Source organism: Aulostomus chinensis, chromosome 4 (genome assembly GCF_037954235.1).
Source record: "Aulostomus chinensis isolate RoL2024-O1b breed Wild chromosome 4, RoL_Achi_v1.0, whole genome shotgun sequence".
Classification (NCBI taxonomy): Eukaryota; Metazoa; Chordata; class Actinopteri; order Syngnathiformes; family Aulostomidae; genus Aulostomus; species Aulostomus chinensis.
This window is the reverse complement of record NC_141323.1, coordinates 17,769,390-17,790,237: the sequence shown is the minus strand read 5'-3', so window position 1 is coordinate 17,790,237 and position 20,848 is coordinate 17,769,390. Positions and strand designations below refer to the sequence as shown.

The 20,848-nt window shown below is 41.4% G+C and overlaps 4 protein-coding genes across 4 annotated transcripts; 2 read left to right on the top strand and 2 right to left on the bottom strand.

The window, feature by feature from the left end:
- Positions 1-491: 491 nt before the first annotated feature.
- On the bottom strand, positions 492-5,215 carry LOC147262905 (ankyrin repeat and SOCS box protein 15-like). The gene is made up of 7 exons (XM_086202190.1): positions 5,090-5,215; positions 4,236-5,009; positions 3,194-3,338; positions 2,945-3,100; positions 1,817-1,919; positions 1,572-1,725; positions 492-1,470 (listed from the first exon to the last, which is right to left on the bottom strand). The coding sequence occupies exons 2-7, from the start codon at positions 4,642-4,644 to the stop codon at positions 1,310-1,312; spliced, it is 1,128 nt and encodes a 375-aa protein (XP_086058316.1). The 5' UTR covers positions 4,645-5,009; positions 5,090-5,215; the 3' UTR covers positions 492-1,309.
- Positions 4,834-8,014, bottom strand: LOC147262904 (ankyrin repeat and SOCS box protein 3-like). Its single transcript, XM_086202516.1, has 8 exons — positions 7,956-8,014; positions 7,598-7,700; positions 6,724-6,776; positions 6,431-6,562; positions 6,116-6,283; positions 5,312-5,418; positions 5,090-5,228; positions 4,834-5,009 (listed from the first exon to the last, which is right to left on the bottom strand). Exons 2-8 carry the CDS (start codon positions 7,696-7,698, stop codon positions 4,834-4,836), a joined length of 876 nt encoding a protein of 291 aa, XP_086058642.1. The 5' UTR covers positions 7,699-7,700; positions 7,956-8,014.
- Positions 7,007-15,167, top strand: LOC147262903 (uncharacterized). Its single transcript, XM_086202192.1, has 7 exons — positions 7,007-8,974; positions 10,462-10,569; positions 10,663-10,719; positions 10,803-10,961; positions 11,117-11,276; positions 11,593-11,687; positions 12,685-15,167. The coding sequence occupies exons 1-7, from the start codon at positions 8,963-8,965 to the stop codon at positions 12,847-12,849; spliced, it is 756 nt and encodes a 251-aa protein (XP_086058318.1). The 5' UTR covers positions 7,007-8,962; the 3' UTR covers positions 12,850-15,167.
- A 107-nt stretch (positions 15,168-15,274) lies between these two features.
- LOC147262902 (uncharacterized) lies at positions 15,275-20,549 on the top strand. The gene is made up of 7 exons (XM_086202189.1): positions 15,275-15,483; positions 16,503-16,705; positions 17,013-17,105; positions 17,203-17,295; positions 17,428-17,538; positions 17,649-17,772; positions 17,897-20,549. Exons 1-7 carry the CDS (start codon positions 15,459-15,461, stop codon positions 19,618-19,620), a joined length of 2,373 nt encoding a protein of 790 aa, XP_086058315.1. The 5' UTR covers positions 15,275-15,458; the 3' UTR covers positions 19,621-20,549.
- Positions 20,550-20,848: the final 299 nt, after the last annotated feature.

Below are 20,848 nucleotides of genomic sequence, written 5' to 3'. Positions count from 1 at the left end.
GAGCTACAAAAAGCATCTGAGCTCAGAGACTGTTGCCTGTCAACATAGCAGTCTGTCAGCAATGCCTGAGTGGCTTTGTTCATGGCCAAAAAAGACCAACTGGATCCAACATAGAACCCAGAACATAGAACCAGAGAGCCCACCAGAGATAGTCTATCTGTTATTTAAGAAAATGGCTCCAGTTCTGCTCATCACATCTCATTTCTCGATATTTTCTGTTGTGCTGGAGGATTTGCAACTTCAAGATAGATGTTGGATTCTCGGTAACGAATGTACAGTTAATGTTTGAGGAGGAGGAGTTTTCCTTTATCATCAAATCAAAGGATATTTTGTCATATTTGAATATATTTACATTTTTGACATATTTATCACATATTCCTGTTCTTTGGCATATTTCTTAAATACGTATACTCATTATTCTCGTGTAAAAATTGAGTTCGGTTTTCTGTGAAATCAGGGTTGAAAAATAAAATATACAATTCATGCTTTTGGTACAGCTCAAAAATATAATTTCAAAGAATATCTTCACATTTGTTTCTTATGAATTAATGTAAATATATTATGGCTATCTATTAGTACATATATTAATTCTATAGACATTTATTAATCCTGTCACCATCCCCAACATGGATTTGAAGGAACAAGATATATCTTGCTTTTTATTTTTCAAACTCAGAGCAATAAATACAACAATAATCCACTTTATTCTATATGTAATAATCTATATGACACTGTAAAGTGTAGGGTTAATGCATGGAAGGTAATAACAAATCAGACTCGGTGTTATAGTTATGTAAAATATGGATTTATAGATTTTACTTAATTTTACAGGTTTTGGATCAGTCAGCGTTTTTGGAAAAAGTCACAAATACTTCATTGCTTTTAGATCCCAAATAAAGGTGACGGAAACAATTAAGGATTGACAATATTCATTGAAATATACATTCGAAAAAAAAAAAAACTAAAAAGAAAAACGGTAGGAAATAAAACAGACTTCAGCCACCGTACACAGTTGACATAAAGACGCCTGCATGTGTTTCACATTTATATTTTGCACACTGAGTACTACACTTGTTGTATCAATCTGTTCTATTCAGCATCTGGTTTGTCGTATTCTCAGGGCGGTCGGTAAATCACAGAATGCACTTTTAGTGTATGGTACAAAGAGAGCACAGCAGCACGCATAATAATTCTCTCCACAAGGTTTGAGTAGGATGGATTTAATATCTAACAGTAGTTCCACACAAAAGCAACAAAATGGCCCCTACCTTGTTGTCATGGACACCAAGGGGAATTAATAGAATGTGTTTCAGGCGGTGGGACAGAGGTCGTACTCCCTGTAGGTCAGGTAGTTCTTTAGTCTGGGAGGAAAGGGGACACCGGCCATGGTCTCAGGATCATTCAGCATCCTCAGGCTCATGTGACCCCTGATTACCAGCCGGCACAAGTGCTGCAGAGACCGGGGCTTGCCTGGGGACACAAAACGTAAGCCTTAGTTACTCCTCTTTTTTTTTTTTTGCTCTTGTTTTTGTTTGTTTGTTTTTAACTGAGCTATAGCTTCACAGTTTTACTCAGTATATCAGCAATGTCCTCCCACTCTGGCGTCCTCTCCAGGATTATTTTGAGGTTTGGACAGATGTTGACGCGGCTCACGTAGTCCAAGAGCATCCTCACGACACTGCCCACCAGATGAGCCAGCCATGACACTGATACAAACTCACAGAACTGAACAAAGAAAAGAATCAGAGATTTGATTCGATTAAAAATGTTGATTTATTGGTTGGCTGAGGATGTGTCCGCCAAAGTTGACTCTTACTGAGATGACGTTCGGTTGCTGGTAAATGCGGTACGCTTGATTATGGAGGTCAATCCAGGTGCTATCCAGTTCTTCACCATTACCATGGCAACATTGGAAACACCTGCCAAGATATAAAATAATATATAACAGTCAATTTTGGTGTTTGAATAAGTCCAGAAGTTTGATCCAACTTCTGAGGTGGAGCTCTTGCATTTATAAGTATTTCAGATTAAGATATTCAAAACTAATTAAACTAAATTATCAAGACATTAAATAACTATTTTGTTGCTATATCAAAGAAATCTGTGTACTGTTTTGCAGAGCTCCAGCAGAGGATCTTTCTGTGTGAGTCTCCATGTTCTCCCTGTTCCTGTGTGGGTTCTCTCTGGTACTCCAGCTTCCTCCCACAGTCCAAAGACATCAAGAGGGGACGAGGCTGATTGATACTCTAAATTGACCGTAGGTGTGGCTGTGAGTGTGAATGGTTGTCTGTCTCTATGTGTTGGCCCTGTGATGGACTGGTGACCTGTCCAGGGTGAACCCCGCCTCTCGCCCGAAGGCAGCTGTGATAGGCTCCAGCCCCCCCCCCCCCGACCCTTAAAATGGATGGATGGATGTTTTTCAAAGGATGTGTAGCTAACAGCTAATCAAGGTGAGCAAGCAAGTGAAGCCACAGTCCATCCCATCTCAAAATGCTACTTTGTACCTAAAAAGGTGATGGTGACAGTGTAGCATTCTGCCCAGAGGCTATTTAGTACAGCAGGACATACTTGAACAGTATAAAAACTTTACAAATTGCGCGGATATATGGTTTTGCTGGAGCTAATTTGTGCCGTATGGTCTTGCAGCTGCTGACAGTGAGCTAAGCTAGCTGTAATTACAGGCTGACGGGTCATTTGAAGAAAAGCAGCATTTGAAAATGATGTATAATTTTGGGTATCCTGGCTTTCAATATTTTTAACCCTGATTTATGATTGCAATTTATGATTGCTTGGTGTAATCAACAGAAAAATGGCGACCTGCCTCCCCAGTTTTTGAGTGTCGACAATGAATGAATTTGACAGCTGGCCTGTTTCTTTAACATAGCACCGACGGATCGTATGCAGTATGTCAGCACATTTGTCCTGTAACAGGGGCTAAAAGTACTTGTAAGCCTGATATCCACTGTTGAGCAGCAGTCGCAGCATGGCGCGATCCCTCAGGCTGTACTGCAGGGCTGTTGGGAACACGGTGTCACTGATCACTCTGAAGTAACAGTTCACCTCCGCTCCATAGGACAGCAACAGTTGCACCAGCTCATACCTGGATAGAAAGGTCAAAGGTCGCCGCAACACAACAAGGGAGCTCCTGCTTTACCTTTATCATATTTAGAGTGAATACAGACACACGTTGCACCTTTCAGCTCTAATGGCAACCAGGATGCATCTCAGTGGGTCCAAGTCAGTTCTCGCTCCAGCTGCCAGTAACATCTCGGCACAGGTCAGGTCCCCGTTGGAAACCGTGAAGTAAAGAGGTGTTTTCCTGAGGTCTCCGTAGTTCTCTGTTAAAAAAAAAGTGCCACAGGAATTATTTATTTCTGTTAGCATCCCAATGAGTTCCCTTAACCAAAAGCTAACCGGATTTTTACATCGTATTTCGATCGACGTCTTCAACAAGCTCTGCGGCGAACAAAAGATTTACACTTTTTTCTTGTTGCAAGATCTTCACTCGTACGATTTTGAAAGCATCAGTGCAAAGCTGTTATACTCTGAACAAATTATAAAGGCGCATGACTGAAACTTCCCCACATTTCTTTGCACTCGGTTTTGCAGTTCTGTTTTTGGTGTGATGACATTTAATACCTGCAACAACTTCTGTAGTCTCATTTCGTCATTTGTTAGCAACTGCCGTTTTAAGACATTTCATAAATGGCTTTGAAATCCCCCCCAAATGGTAATTATTGGCTTGATTTATGAATAGAATAAAATTTTGAAGTTTCCTAAGCTTGTGTTAAACCACTCAGAAAAAAAAAAAAAACTACTGAAGTAGAGATGAGGGGACCAGATGCTCTTCTTAATTTGGGATTTTAGCAAAGTCCTCCTCCAATTCTTTCAAGTAACATTTGGTAAGTGAACAGGTTTGTGCTTTGGAAGCTTAAGGTTTTCAAATCATACTTGTGTGCTCTAAATTTTGGACCAGGATTAGCTCGCAAAATATTTGTGATGTCATCCACAACGCTTATTTCTCTGCTCCTTCAAATCACTTTTACCAAGAAATGTGATTTTCTGTCAAACCCCGCACAAGAAAGCTTCAACGTTCGACTGTAGGAAGAAGAAGAAAAACATCTTTTTGGCAGCAGGAGGACTTTAGCGAGTGATGTCTTCGAATGTCTCATGACATGAATGCAGTCATCCTCCATATTCAGGTCTGTTTGCATCCTTTGAGATGTGTGTGATACCAGAGATGTGTGTTTCCAGCAGAGCGTTGACATTGTATCCTCTCTGGATAAGCAGGTCCAGACACTCAACCTGCCCACCATCAGCTGCTGAGTGGATGGGACTCTGCCCTGAGAGACGGATGGCTCTCTTGGTGGTGAGGGGGATGAGAGTCCTCAAGGCTCTATACAACAAGAGCACACACACGCGCACACACACACACACACACGCGCGCACACACACGAACAGAGTGAGGTATACAAACTGTGACAAACATGCTAGAAGAAGAAAATGGTTGACAGGGAAAACACGTTCATGAGATTGTGGTTTTGTGTTATTCAGAGACAGAAATGACAAATGTGAGAAACAGACAACTCTTTGTGGAAATTGCAAATTGAAAACACTGCAGCGCTGTGAGGTGAAGCGAGTCATGTTTCAGTCTGCAGCTTAATCACTCTGGCTGCAGGATAGGAGGGAAAGAATGTTAATTTGTCTTGAGTAATGTCTATTTCGGTACTGGGACTTTTAAATTTCAGATACTGTTAAGTTCATTGTATGAGAATATTGTCTTTTTTTTTTTCTTCATCCAGTTTAGAGGGTTGTCACAACATGAAGTTCAGCTCACAGAATGTGTCCCTCGTAGGCGGCCCTGTGGATGGGCAGCTGGCAGGCGTAGCTAGCTACATTTGGGTTGGCTCCGTGTTGCAGCAACAGTTCAATACAATCCAGGTTCCCAGATCCAGCAGCATCATATAGGACTGTGTCTCCATTGTTGGCCTTGGCGTTCACATCCCCACCTAGTGGAGCAGAGGGACACTACATCACTGGGCATAGTGACACTGAAGGAATGTGTGGTAACGCCATTAAAGCGTGTTACCATGCTGTACAAGTACTTCCAACGCATCAGTGTTGCCGTATTCAGCTGCAATTCCCAGAGGTGTCACCCCATGACCGTCTCTCGCGTTCACTTTAGCTCCATGGCGAAGCAGCAGCATGAGGATAACGGGACACCCCACCTGAGACCAGAAATATGAAGGAGTGAATGTATCTCAAAAGTTTGGGCTAAGTTCTATTTCTTACTCGATGTTGTGCTGGTCACCTTTGCAGCTTCATGAGTGGCCGTCCATTTAGTGAGACACAACTGCTCCACGAAGGCCCCACCCATAATGAGAGCTAACACCATGTCATAGGAACTCTGCCTCACTGCTACAAAGCACAAATTTACATGCATAACACGCTTTAAAAAGGATTTTTCTCACTGATACGTTTGAAATTCAACACAATTCCAGATGAATGTGTTGCTGAAAAGACATCAAGGGCAGCCGGAACCATTTGGAGGGAATTATTATCATTATTCTCTCAAAACAATCATGTGTTTTAGGGTTGAAACACGTTCACGAAATGGTCACAAAAACCAGACGGAGACAAAATTTATGCAGAATATTGTTTGACCTGCATGGGTTGCTACAATGAAGGCCTGTAACCTCTATGTCGCACCTCCTAAAAAGTAATACTTGTTTTCGTAATATTGCAAACCAGGAAATGGACTCGGCTTCATGGTCAATCAGTGGGAAACTAAAACATTTTCATATTGCACAAAAAAAATATGTATTATAATAATACCTCCCAGGTTGCAGGTAAAACAGGAAATGGCACATAACCTAGCAACGCAAGATCTGCAAAGTTTGTAACCCATTATTTGGCACTGACACACAAAATTGCACAACAAACTCATACTTTTGAGTATCGGCCAAAAAAAAAGTCTTCTTTAAAGGAGAGTCGATAAGCAGCAACAGAAGATTTAAACTTTTGATGTTGTTTCATTGCCTGTCCACCATTATTACTTGACTATAATCGAGGCTATAATGAAGCGTTACTTAATGACTTAATAACACTGATTTACCGAGGAGCAGAGGGGACTCGTTCCTGTTGTTGGTGTTGTGTGGTGAAGCTCCATGCTGCAGCAGTAACCTAACATTTTCCACCCGGCCGGCCTCAGCTGCCAGAGTCAGAGGTGTGTCTCCGACATCCGTCTGCTCCTCCAGGGTCAAATCTGTGGACGTCAACACAGCTACACACACACACACACACACACACACACAACAGGTACAAAATGTTGGAATAACATAGTCTCTCCAGTCTTCACGTATCAACAGAAATGATTTTTATCTATTTTTTTCAGAGATTTGGCACCCCTTCTGTTGCGGCGAGATCTCACCATGCAAGACCTCAAGCAGGGTCTCTCGCTGGGGCTGCACAGCCGCAGCATGCAGAGGCAACCACCCCCTGATGTCAGTCTCTCTGAAGGCCGACACACAACCCGACAGCCCCTGCAGAGCAGACACATCACCTGTGGAGACACAACCAAGCGCACAGGGAAGTACCCACACAACTGTAGATATACACAGAGAGCAGTGAGTTCATGCGAGTAGAGACGCGTGTGTGCGCACCAGCACTTCCAAGAAAAACAATTAAGGATTTAATGTTAATTCATGGGTCTTTTTCTCTTACCTTTCTGAATGGAAGCCATTATCTTCATGAAGTCATCACTACTGTGTTCCTTTCTATGAACCACAGGAGAGCAGAGTTTCAATTGAAAAGATTTCACTCAAAAAAATAGGAAAGACCTTTAATCCTTTTATATGACAAAACGTGGTTTTGAACAGAACCTGCAGCAGGACATTTTAAGGCATTTTAGCTTCATAAGATGAATGAGAGAGACCGGAGGCAGTAGGAGCCAGCCCAAATAAGCAACTATAATCTCTCGCGCCCCCCCCCCCCCCCCCCCCCCCAAAAAACCTGTCCAAATTTGTAAGTGATTTCCAGTCAAATAAACCCAACTCATTAAGCGGATTTGGCAACACTGTCTACACAAAATAAATGGAAGTGAGATACAAAGACTGCCTGGAAAACCCTCACAGGTAAAAAGTGAAAGAAGCGCGGCCTGAGTTAAGTAAATTTCAAGTAAACATAACTGCGCAACTGACTGCTACACGCTAGTCGGTGAGCAGTTTTAGCAGACGTCTGCCAAAAGTCATCAAAAATACTTTTCTCTCTAAGGCATTGCCTTAATTTACGGGTTGTGCGTAATATACTATCGAATCAGCTAATGATTTATTTATGCTAACACTTACCATTTACTACCATTCATTGTGCTAAGCTAACTAGCGGTCAATAGTTCTTAGCTCCTGAATCAACGCACAAAGGAGAGAAGGGAATCTATCCTCGAGTCTGGCTCTGGAGAGGGCAGCATATCACGCTATTTCCCAAAAAGTTGATACGATCCTTAAAGACTTTTGCTTCTTTTTTTTTCCAAATAAATGAATTTTAACCCATACGAAATCCAAAGCGAAGTATTTTCAACATATAGATGAATTATTTATACCCGTTAATTTGTAGAGAACACGACAGATTGTAGGAATCTTGAATGCTTTCTCGGATGGCAAACTCGATGAGTTCCTCATTTATGTCTTCCTGCTCATCCATCTCTAAATAAAGACACAAACAGATGAATGCGTTTCCCCGGGGCTTCTCTTATTTTAATATTCTGTTATCATAAACAGTAACGTGCACAAAATAGGTTGCATTTGCCTTGTGACACATAACATGTGACTTGCACGTAATTTTCTCCGCTGCATGCAAGGCTTGAAATGACATCTCGCGTGTTTTTATTAGTATAAATCCGTCATACGTGAGACGACACTTCAAATGTAAGTCATGTTAGTCAAATCAATCCGTCTCACCTGTTGATCTGACTGTGTGTGCCCTCGAGCGCTTTGAGCTCACAGCTCTCGTGCTTTTGTTTTGCGGGTTCCTGAGCACAAGTCTGGGTTATATTTAGATGTGACCTGCTTTAAAGGACCTGACTCAGCTCAGCCTGTCATGTTTTCCCTCCCAGTTCCAGTGGACAAAGTACTGCTTCTCCGATTGCTACACACTCGTAAACAAAACACATGTAAACAAAACACATGTAAACAAAACACATGTAAACAAAACACGTTACGTGTTTGCGAGATCACATCGAAATGTATTTGCACCCACGTTTACAAAAAAAAGTTCTCATGATTAGGTTCACATGTGCCACTTGACTCCGCTCGATTCGTTTCTGCCGCATGCTCGATCCTTTTTCTGCAACATCTCCTTAGTCGTATTGATTTGATATTGGAAATCAATAAGGGATAATGGCTTTTCATCATGATGCAAGCACTTTCTCCAGATGTACACACACACACTTTGTATCCTGAATCTTGGATAAAATGTTGGAATGTTACATGTAAATAAATGACAAAAACAAAGGGTTAAATATGTAAATGACCGTAGGTTTGGGGGTCCAAACTTCCAACATCCCAGCTTCACTTTCTAGACAACAGCTTGGGGAATAACTTTGACATATTCCAAGCGAAATATTCCTTCAAGAGAACAAGCAGACACTTTCTACTGATGAACAAATTGGTACGTGGGAGTTTATGGAAAAGTCTCAGACAGCGTCAGTGTGTGACACTGTGACTCAGCCTGTAGGCGGCCTCTCCGCCACGTCAAAAGACTCGATCAGTCTGTCTGGAGGGAAGCAGACTGCCGGCCCATCCTCAAGTTTCACTACAGGCTTGGACATTACACACATACACACATACACACACACACACACACACACACACACGCACGCACATCCACATGCTGTTAGCTCTGGTTTTGGACTGATAACACGGACTTTCATGCGTTGGATTTGAGCAATCTTGGATTCCTGCTCCATATGAGGAAGAAAGTAAGTCTGAATTCATGTTTGTTCTTTACACAGCAAAGCTGGTCTACAATGTATTGATTAATATAGTGAGGCAGCTACACAAAAAACAAGTCTTGGCAAATATATGCGCCTGGTTTCTCATTAATAATTCTAAAAAAAGAAAAAATGAGTAATAATAATGACACTACAGATCAAAAAAACAAAAACCTCAATCGGACATTGTTGCTTGTAGCAAGTGAAATAATGACTAATAATAATGATAGGATTATAAGATTTGAAATAAGATTATGTTGGCTTCAAAGCAAAGCATTGGCATGTACATTGATAAATTATTCTGTCATATTCAGTGCAATCTCATTTATTTATGTAAAGCCAAATATAGTTGGCAAGACATTGTTTTTTGGCAGATCCGCATTCTCACTCGTGTTGTGCTTGTTAAAGATCCACTCGGCTGAATATCGGAATTTCAAATTTTCCCATTTTTTTCAGATATTATTTCGGCGTTTGTGCAATGGGACGGGAAAGTGTCAGGATTTCATTTTTGAACAAATAGAAGCATATTCACACGAGTGAAAAATAAACAAAATGTGGATTTGAAAAATGATGCTGTGACATCCCAGCACGTTTATAGGCTGGTGATGGTTTACCCGCTCCGACTGAAAGCGCACATGGACGCACTTCGCTTTCATTCAGCGTGCTTGATTAGCTGGATCAGCTCATATCCATCCTCATGGCCACGTGTAATTTCTGTTCATTTCTAAAGCTAATGATATATTTATATATTTTACGAGAAACCTTTGAAAGCCTGGCTGCCACGCTGACGACTTTGAAGTCTTAACGATAGCTCATATCAGAGCTCATTTTATGTTTCACAGTAAAAGGTTTTCCTCTTCAAAGTAGCTGTTGCAAACGTTCCCAATTACTTTGTGCCTGCGGTATTATGGCATTTTTAGAGGATGTAATGATTAGACAAAAAAAAAAGAAAAAAAAGAAATAAGAGTGAATTAAACCATTTCTTATTTGGCCAAAGGAGATATATTCACTGTAACTGATGATACATTCAGATATTCCATGTGATGAAGGCAAATATACAATTCAATATACTCAGGGAATAGAAGTTATATTCAGGGAATTTTTCTAAAAGAGCAGGACTATAAATTGAAACAGAGATAAACTTCGACTTGTAGTTGGCGGCCGTCTGCCTGAACCAGGTGATTAGGTCATGTTTTTTTGTTAGTACAATCATGTAAAGACTATCAGGCTGCTGGAGCAGAGAGTCAGAGAACAACCCATTGAATTCAGTGTCAGGTCCATGTAACAAAATTTTTAAAAAACAACGATGAATTTGGCTGAGGTAGCAGCCTCTAGTTTTGATTTTTAGTATTGTTGGTACGGGTGAATTTGACCTTCGCCTGCATGTTTAGGTAGGCCATCAGATCACTTATATACATGTACACACTGACTACAGCAATGCAGTATATTATACTTGCCCTTTTTCCATCCCACAGATCTTGAAAGCACCTTGTCTCTTCTTGAGTCTGTTCACAAGTTTGAATCTCTGCTCTGGAAAGTTTGGGACGCCGATAACTGATGATGTGAGCAAGCTGTCGTTATTGGTGAGTGTAGCAATGCTGATACGTGTCACATTTACATTGGGTTAATAATTAGAACCCGCCAACAATATGTTTTAAATACCTTCTTCTCATTAGAAGCAGAATATCCCCTCGGATTATGAGATTCCTCTTCATTACATACCCAAAGAAGTGGTACGTTCGAATTACAAGAACGCACAAACGGTCAAACGCTTTGAAATATAAGTTTTGAAGGAAACGTGTTTCCTTTATTTCAGGCTGGCACGTGCTGGGTGGTTTTAAACATCTACCCTTTGGAGCAGAGTCTTCGGAAGCTTGCCAACATGTTTGGCACCATCTCCTCCAACAAAGAAAACATCATTGTCTTCATTGCAATGCTGAAGAGTTTACGCTTCACCTTTGACCACGAGGAGCTCGTACGTAATCAAACGCAGCTTGTTCTCGTTTAGGGTTGTCACTTCAATCACGTGTGTGTATTCTCGTTACTGTAACGTGTCTGGAAATTCCTCACGCCGGATCTTTATGTGCATAATTGGGTTGTTTAAAGATAAATTGTTGTTTTAACCACCAGGAAACAGCGATGCAAGTCTTCCAGTGTCACTACCAGGATGGGAGCTTGATGTCTGGCCTTTACTTCGACTACATCAAAGATGTCTTAAACACTGCAGCTCAAGGAACATCCGGCTTCTCGTGCAAACCGCCACCCTGCCGTAATTCACCTCAAACACCAGGTTCATCAATATTTGGCTTTATTTTTAATCCGATTGTTGTGGACAAGGGACAAGGACACACAGGGATCAAACATCAAATTAAACAAAGCAAAATTCGCTTCAAAGCAAGTTTTTTATGCTTCTCGTTTTTTTTATAAGCCTCCCAAGTTTTACCACTTGATATCTCAAATGAGAAACAAACTGGAAGCTCAGATCCCACCAACAGCGCTTCCTGTGGTTCGACAGATAATGATCCATGGAATCGGTTTGCCCGCGATCAGATTTCCAAAGTGTAACTCGAGTCAGACAATTTACCAATAACGTCTCCTTCTTCCAGGGGGGCAGGAAGGTCGGGGATACAGCTCCAAAAGAACTCCCTTGCTTCTGACTTTTATTCCAGTCACAGCATGTGTTGTTCTTATCGTGTGGCTGGTGAGTAAGTGAACCAAATACTCTTCAAATTAAACTGAATTTGTTGCATTCTGATACATAAAGAGAATTAACAGTCATAGAAAAATGTAAACAATTGAATTTGACAAGTATCATTATTATTTTGTTAAATACCTTTACCTTTGTCCCACACTTTAGCTTAAGGCTTGCTATTGCTAATCTACCACTACTCACACTGAACCTTTCCTGTGTGTTTCGTGCTAATTGGGATATGTTTGCTAAACTAGCATAACCAAATAGCTGCTAAACATTAGCACGCTGTCATATTAAGCATATTAGCATTCAAATGGATCCATTTGAATGCTAATACATAATGTGTCAAATGTTACAATGCAGTTATAGGATTAACATAATAGCGGGGCAGTGTTAGCATATTAGCATTAAAATGTAGCCCGTTTAGAGCTGAAATCTCTGTACGATATAGTTTTGGAATCTTTCACAGCCGTTTTAAAAAGCCGTTTCGCTGCTATGCTTTGTGTATTGGAAAACATTTGCAACAACCCTTTAGACAGCTAATTGACTTATTTATGCACCCGCCTCAAAAAAATACATTTAAATGGCACAGTAACAGTTTGTTCTCTTGCTCTCACAATTTTTCCCCCCTCTTCGTCATTTCAGCATCACTTACACAGAATCTGATGTTCTGCCATTTTAGAAATTTACATTGATGTATACCCCAATTTATAGTGGTACCCTGTTGTTTTTAACACAATGAGAAACCTAAGAACCCCCCATAAAACTGTCCTTAATGGTGACTTCTGCTCTGAGTCTCTGTGGGTTATAGGCCTGTTTTAGTGAGCACTTCCAGGAAGGAAATCCTTGTTAAGTTAATAACTGCTCATCAAATATTCAGTAGTACTTTCAGGCTCCTCTATTACCTCACCTAATGATGTCCACTCCACAGATTTAGTATGTCCATCTGAACAAACTGTCAAGAGAAAACACAGTTTAATTGTATTCTATTTCATTTTATCTTTAGGTCAGGTCTGGAAGGCTTTTACCAGCGTGCTGCACTGAAAATGTCCAAATAGCACCTTCTGAAGCGATTCCAACCGTGTCTATCTCCATCCCACTTCAAACACTCGCCCACGCCGCTGATGCTCAGCCAGAGGGGGAGGCGATCCCTGAACATGAAAGTGGATGAAGAGTGATCAATAAAGAAGAGAGGGGGGAAAAAAATCTGTACAGGAGAGAAACAACGAACTCTCCATGTTGTTGGCAGCTGGATGAACGAGTGTGGTCTGACGCTCTGAGTGCACGGACCTGTTATGAGAGAGGGCTCACCTGTTGTGAAGGCAGGTGTTTCATAATATTCCCCAGGCACTTCTAACACCTAACCAGAGGAGGGTTTTTGTTGTTTTGTTTTGTTTTTGGAATTAGAGGGAGAGCTCTCTGAATAATGGCTTATGTGCCAAGATGGAGACTGAGACCGTCATTCCTGCCAGTCTGGAGCTGCATCATTGGAGCCTCGAATTGTAAAATCGCTGGAATGATTCCGCATTTTTCAAGAAGACTTCATAATATTCTGAAATGGGAAGCTCTGTCATCAGTTTCGATGGCTCTTTGGCTCCTGGAGACTTTCATAGTAACGGGTGACTACTCCTGTCCATACATTCTGAGGGTCTGCAAAGAAGCCTAACCCTATAGTCAAACAAAATAAATGGTTATTACTATATCTTAAAGTAAATGAATGCATGAGAAGGAAAAGGATGGCCGAGGAAGCTGCATTTTGAGCTGCTGCTCAAGTCTTCAACTTGTTGTTGACATTATTATGATCTGTCATCCATCACAAAGTACAAACCTGCTGGTTGCAAACAACACGCTCAGCAGTTCAACAAGTGTCCCACTTTGTGTATCAGAGATCTGACCAGATGGCAGATCGCCACGGCCAGAGGCACTTTCAATCCCTTCATTGTGTTTAATAGCTGTTGCCCAGTGATGTATAGCTGCTGCTCAACCGCAGTGAGTGTGTTGGAGTTTTTAATGTCTTATTCACTGAGTCAATCATGTTCAGTCATGAGAACATGACTCTCCTGAGTGTGAGCGCTCATCTACTGTATGTGTCAGAGAGAGAGGGAGCGAGAGCGAGGGAGGGAGCAAGAGATCGGACAGACGGGATGAGGGCAATCCAGATAGATGGACGGACGGACGGATGAGCTCAGTGAGGAGCATAAGGGGGGCTTGTTCTCGCCACAAAAGAACTGGCCGTAGGCTGGAGGAAATGCCAGTTACAAACACGACTGATGTCGACAGATCCCTATGAATCAACAGCCGAAGAATCTTTCCAGACCGCAGGCTATGTGGCCACATCTTCGGAGGATGGTTAGTATTTCAATAACAGTTTTCTGTATTTTGAATGATTTAATTCCACTCCACTGAAACACGGACACACACTTTCATTAAAATGTACAAAAAGTCTACACTTTACCGTGGTATTTGTTGTCTTTTTGGTGACCAATCTGTACGATTATCATTTTCTTTTCTTTTTTTTTTGTCAAAATGGTATATTTGTATTTAATTTGAGATATTTTAACTTATTTCTGTTGCAAACAATTTACAAAATGTCATGAAAATTTCCAGTGTTATTTTTTTTAAAATAGCACTCATTCCATTTGTGAATACATGGGGTGAACAACATACTGTGAGCATATTAAAATAGTTGTATTTTTCAACTGCACGCAATACAGTTTTCCCCTTTTTTGTCATGATTTGCACAACTCTTCATCCAGCTTTTTTTTTTCTTGAATTTACGGTATTTTGGGAAGATTTGGCATCATCTTTTTTTTTTTTAATTTATTTTGCATTTAAATCGCCTCCATGACTTCCACTGATCAACCCATTCTTTGGGTTTTATTTAAAAAAAAAAAAAAAATTCTACCTGAGCAAATTTATCTAGTCAATTTAAAATCATGGATGTGACATGGGTGGTTGGGCATTATATTATTTATTCAATTAAGGATAATTCATCCTGAAATAATTCAAATAAAAAGGATAAATATGTTCTTGGTCAGAAGAGAATCCATTATTCAAATGAGAGGAAAAGGGAGTATAATGAAAACTAACAATGAATAATAGGGCAAAATAAAAGCATAGAAATAAGAATAAGGTCTAAGATGACAAGGGAAATTAAGCCTGCATTGGGTGACATGAATGTGTACAGAGGGGAATATGTATTGATGTAGTTATTCGTTTCGATATCCATGCTGTTTGTTTATAAAATCTATGTACAAGCACACATCTCTATTGTCATTCCTGACGCTTTCAAAAATGTATACCTCACGGCATTGAGCACAGGGTTTTAATTTTGATTTATCCTTTTTTTTTTTTTTTAAATGACTCTTTAACATTATCTAGGAGTACAGATCTCCCTGATGTTGACCAAAACACAGTGATTTGGGGTTATAAACCTTGTGTGGACATACTGAATTAACAATATTCATGACACAATTCATTCAATTTAAAATGACATCATAAACAGTTTGATCCATACTGAGGTTCTTTCTGCTCCACTGCTATAACGAGTCTTAAATCAGTGCTTTTATTTTATAAACAAAGTTCCGCCGGAAGTTTTCGGACTTTTGTTTTGGAAAGCCGCTAACTAGCGGTCGCCATTATTCTTCCTGGCTTGACGTTCGAAAGATAGACGGTTTAATAGTTTTAAATATTATATTACGAGAGAAACTGCAGCATTACCATTGCTTCTCTGCCGTCGGGTTATTGACTCATGAATTAGCGACACACCGTGCGTCCAGAATGGAGAAACGATCCGAGGCTGTCGGTAAGTTGCTAAGCTAACGTTAGCAAGCTAACAGCAGATGCCGCCGAGGACTGTGGTCAAAAAATAAGATGCAGTGCAATAAAACTGTTGCCTTAAACTGAGTGTGAGCTACAAATCGCAGTCCGACGTGTGTGTTGCTCGTTCTGGTTCGGTTATCTGGGAGAATATGAAGTTGATTGTCAGCTAACGAGTAAGAGCGAGCGATGAGCGTGCTGCTTATCAAACTGAACAATCTCTCGGCATCGAATGTCCAGATCGACCACTACATCGTGTAACGTCAACCAGGACCATTCAGCTATTACGCTGACCACACGAGCGGCTTCAAGTGCCTTTCTTCCTTAATGGGTAACCGTTTGGCGCTCATTCGCTTCACGACTGCTCGGGCACGCGCAGACGGGCACAGTTCGGACCTGTTTGAAGAACCTCATCCACCGTGATGGGCGCGCGTCTGTAGCGCCCCCAGGAGCAGCTTCTGAATTCATCAGCTCGACGGTTAATTGGAAACACACACACACACACACACACATACCTTTACATACATTCACATTGTACTGAATTGGTCATTGCAGACCTCGCTGCTGGTTTCCTTTTTAGAGCTGCAGTAACGAGACCTTACACACGTTTTCTGTTTGTAATGTCTCCAATAAGCCATGATCACAGTTGGAAACAACTAGGAACTATACCTAATTGCCTTGTCCAAAATTAAGCTTTGTATGTACATAAAGAATTCTCGTGCTATGTCTTTTCTCCTGAGCAATAAAAACAACAACCATATAAAAATGTAGGTGAAAAACTTTGATTTGAAGTAAATTCCCCGTCTCTTTTCAGCATTCAGTTGTATAATCACTGTTAAAACCAACCTATTCACTACAATGTGAGTGTATGTAAAGGTGTGTGTGTGTTTCCTGTTAACCATGGAGCTGATTCAGTAGAATATGACATGCAACAGTCCACTTGTTTATATATCACTAGAACATAACCCATGGATGTGATTGCTGCACGTATGTTTCTTCTGATAGGAGGAGCTCTTCCTCTGGCCTCCCTCCGTTTGATGGCGTCCCCACTGCAGCTGACGTATTCGTACATATGGCAGGTCATACGGCAGAGAAACGTCAAGCAGTATGGGAAGGTGGAGGAGTTTGTCACCATGGTGACGCAGACGGTTCCTGAGCTCATGAGTTACAAGCAGACTGCTCAGCTCGTCTTGGGATTGAGAGCAAGGGTTAGTGTTTGTTTTTGTTTTTAATTCATCTATATATCTATTTATATATATAAATATGAATACATTTTGATATCTCTTGATGTGAAATAACTGCTGATATAAAAAGGCCTGAAATTATGAAATCTTATGAACTGGTTGTATCAGTAGTCCATAATTCTTTGTTTCCAAGTGTTATCCTGTTGTTTCAGCAAAAGTTTGATTTTTTTTTTTTAAGAACGTTTATATAAGCCAAGAGTACGACAGCAAATAAACCTACTATATTCTTTGTTCATAAGGGTTTTTATATGGACGTGTCCTCCTGTTCTAGATCATTTTGGATTTACTCCATAAAGAGGGCCCACCAGATTCCCGCACAATTCAAGCGCTCATAAATAAGTTGAAGGTCTCTGCGTCTTTAGGGGTAAGTGTGCAAATATTTTCTTCCAAACAAGTCATCTGTCTATATTGAGTGTTGAAGACAAAACCAAATAAAACCTGAGTTTGTCTCTGTGACACAGAAGGACCCAGAAGTGGATAAATCTCAAACTAACTTCATGGTGCTGGTCCAGAATCTGCTGAAAAATCCCACCGAGAGGAAGCGCTTCTTCAAGGTGTCTCTTCACATGCTAATTTTGAGTAATATGAAGAGCAGTTCAACACACAAATACAAAAGATCTTTCCTCTTGACCAGAGTTAGTAGCCTTCACAGACTGAAGGACACGGTGTTGTTAATCTCTCTGCAGGAAGTGTTCCCTCTTCAGTACGGCCCAAAGTTTGACACAGCGCTGCAGACTCTGACTGCAGGCCTGGTGTGCAAGTTGGAGCAACTTCTCCCTGTTCCCAATCTGTCCCAGGTATGCTCTCGAGCTGCTGATATTCTGAGATATACTGGAAAAGACCAAACTCGAAAACATGCACAGCAAACTTCAAACTTCACTTTCCATTTCTTGTCTCTCAATCCCAGCTCGGTTCTATGCTGTCATCAGAGCCCACTGGCTTGGAAGCGTTTGGGGGCTTCATCCCTGATGCTGGGGACCTGAAGGTCCTCCTTCTTCACCAGCAGTCCAAGGGATACCTCAGTGGTAAAGGTATAATTTCTGCTATTTATAGTATTACATGGCTTGCTCCAGGGATTCACTGTGAGTTATGGTTGTTGAAGATATTCTTGCAGTTGAAATGAAAATGAACTAAAACTCCTCTCAAATTGTGCAGCAACCATCTCGTCTTCTGTGGGCGACTGTGTGCTCTCCTCTCTTGCCTTCTGGCCCAAGCCAGTAGAAACGCCACCAGCGCCTCCACCACCACCACCTCCACCTCCACCTCCGCTTCCACTTCCACTTCCACCTCCTCCAACGGAATCACAGAAGCCATTAGAGGTTAGCCTCCAGGCAACGAGCCCTGCCTCCGTCTGTGAGAATGAAGACTTGGGAGGGATGTCGGATGACTCTGACAGTGCAGCTGCCACCGTCAACAGGTCACAGGGGAAAGCTGATAATAGCACCAATGGCAGCGTTGCTAATGAGAAGAGTGTCATGACAAGAGCTTCAAAGGAAAATCAGAAGAGCACTCCTCTGGAGACGCCTGCCACGACTGAACAGAGCAAAGGGGAAGAGGAAGAGCCACCACCAGAAAAAGCAGACCAACAGGGCTCACCCTTGAAATCAATTCCTTTCAGGGTGGTTCAAGTGCCAGTCAAGTCTGCTTCCACCTCACAGAATGCTGGTGGTGCTGGAACAAAACTTGGCCAGAAGACTCAGAGAGTCACACTGCATCAGTGGGTGTCCCAGATTGCCACAAACTCGCTTTCCCTCCCAGCCCTGCCACCGCTTCCTCCAGCAAGGCTGACCGCAGGGGATTACATGAGGCCAAGTATACGAAGAAAGAAGCAAATCCGGCCTCCATCTGACAGATTTACATGCAGCGTGTGTGATAAGAGCTTCCCATATCAGTCCAAGCTCATGGACCATGAGCGTATTCACACTGGAGAGAAGCCTTTCGTATGCACAGCGTGCAATAAAAGCTTCCGTACACAGGCATTCCTAAACAACCACCTGAAGACCCACAGCACTGAGCGTCCTTATGCTTGTGGCCAGTGTGGCAAGTGTTTTGCCAAACTGCAGAGTTTGACGAAGCACATGCTCGCCCACAGTGGTCAAAAGCCCTTCTACTGTGACATCTGCAACAAAGGGTTCACGCAGTCCACCTACTTCAAAAGGCACATGGAGTGTCACACGAGCCAGATGACATTTCCCTGCAAGCACTGCAACAAAAGCTTCCCGACAGCCTTCAAGCTGACCAACCACGAGCGCTGGCACACCAGAGATCGTCCTCACATGTGCGAGCGTTGTGGAAAGAGGTTCCTCGTCCCCAGCTTGTTGAAGAGACACATGGGCTATCACATTGGCGACCGTCAGTATCTCTGCTCCCAGTGCGGAAAGACTTTCGTCTATTTGTCTGATCTGAAGAGGCACCAGCAAGACCACGTGCCCAAAGCGAAGATCCCGTGCCCTGTTTGCCAAAAGAAGTTCTCAAGCAAGTATTGCCTCAGGGTCCACCTAAGGATCCACACCAGAGAGAGACCCTACCGTTGCTCTTTGTGTGACAAGAGCTTCACTCAAGTTGGTAATCTGAAGGTTCACATCAGGTTACACACCAATGAGCGCCCCTTCAGCTGCGATGTGTGTGGGAAGACCTACAAGCTGTCATCTCATCTGAACGTCCACAAAAGGACCCATACTTGCAAGAAGCCCTGGACCTGCGACACGTGCGGGAAGGGTTTCTCTGTCCCCGGCCTTCTGAAGAAGCATGAGCAGCTGCATATGAGGGAAGCTAACCCTGAATTCGCTGCTAAAAGGCGACACAGGGGTAAACACAAGAAACACTCCCTCAAGAGGAAGGAATATGAAGAGGAGGAGGAAGGCAGTGACGACTATTAACCAAAGAAACATCTTGAGATAAATATGGATGTGCGTGCCGATGCCGGTCACTGATTTTATACAATTAGAATGGTCCCACAACAAAAAGCTACCATATAAGACTGTCCAACCATGGGATTTTGTTACCTTGCAGCAATTCAATGATCATGATTGGTTGAATTGTTAAAAACATCCCGAATAATGTGTCAGCTGGATTTTTATCAAACCAGGTCGTTGCTCCTATAGCAATTATTTTCCTGTACAACAATGCTGTTTTTTTTCATCTGATAAGGTGGATAATGTGACAACGCAACTCACTGTAATCAGTACCCTAAGCTGTCACATCTTGAGAAATGTAATGTAAAAATATAACTCTTAATTTTGAAATTGCCTGTCGTTAATAATCGTTCTCACTTAAAGGTGTGCAGGGTGGAGGAAGTTGACAAAAACTATTTTCTAGAAGAAAACCTTTTTGTTTCATAAGAAAAAAGAATCATTTGCTTGTGACTGTGGAGAAAATCCGCTTTTGTAAATAAATGCAGTGTCCGTGGGGAAAACAATGTAACACTGTAATTGTGGAAATAGTTACCATTGGAACTACTCACCACATGCTTTTTAATGTGACATCAAACTGTTAGCTCACGGCTTTTCTACTTTTATTTTAAACTGATTGTAGTTATGATTTTTGTGAAGTAGGGATTCACTTTTTCCTCCATCATTGAATATGTACTGTATAGGTCTAACTTAGCTCTATTTTTTTTTATTAACAAAAATGAAAACTAACCTTTAATTTCAGTCCAATACAATTTATGTAAATGTCTTGCTACCCTTTGCTTATGTCACTGCTTGTGACTTGTCTGCTTTATATAGCCAACTTAATCATATATCCGCTCTGTTTTAATTGCTTTTCATGTTTTGCATTAAAAAAAAAATACTTCGTAAAGAACAATTGCCTTTTTTGTTTTGCTATCTTTCAAAAATGTGGTCATAAATTCTGAAATTAGAATTTCAAACTACTATTGAAAGGAATATTGTATGTAAAGACTAAAAAAAATTCCCAAAATGGTGATTTTGTTTTGTCTTCTATTATGGATACAACTTGGAACGCTCTTTTTAGTTTTGTTTTGTGTGTGTGTGTGTGTGTGTGGGGGGGGGGGGGGGGGGGGGTAATCACCCTCAAGGTTCCGGGGCGTTTTTCAAAATTGTCCTAAAAAAAAAAAAATTAAAGGCAAAAAAGACGTTTCTTATG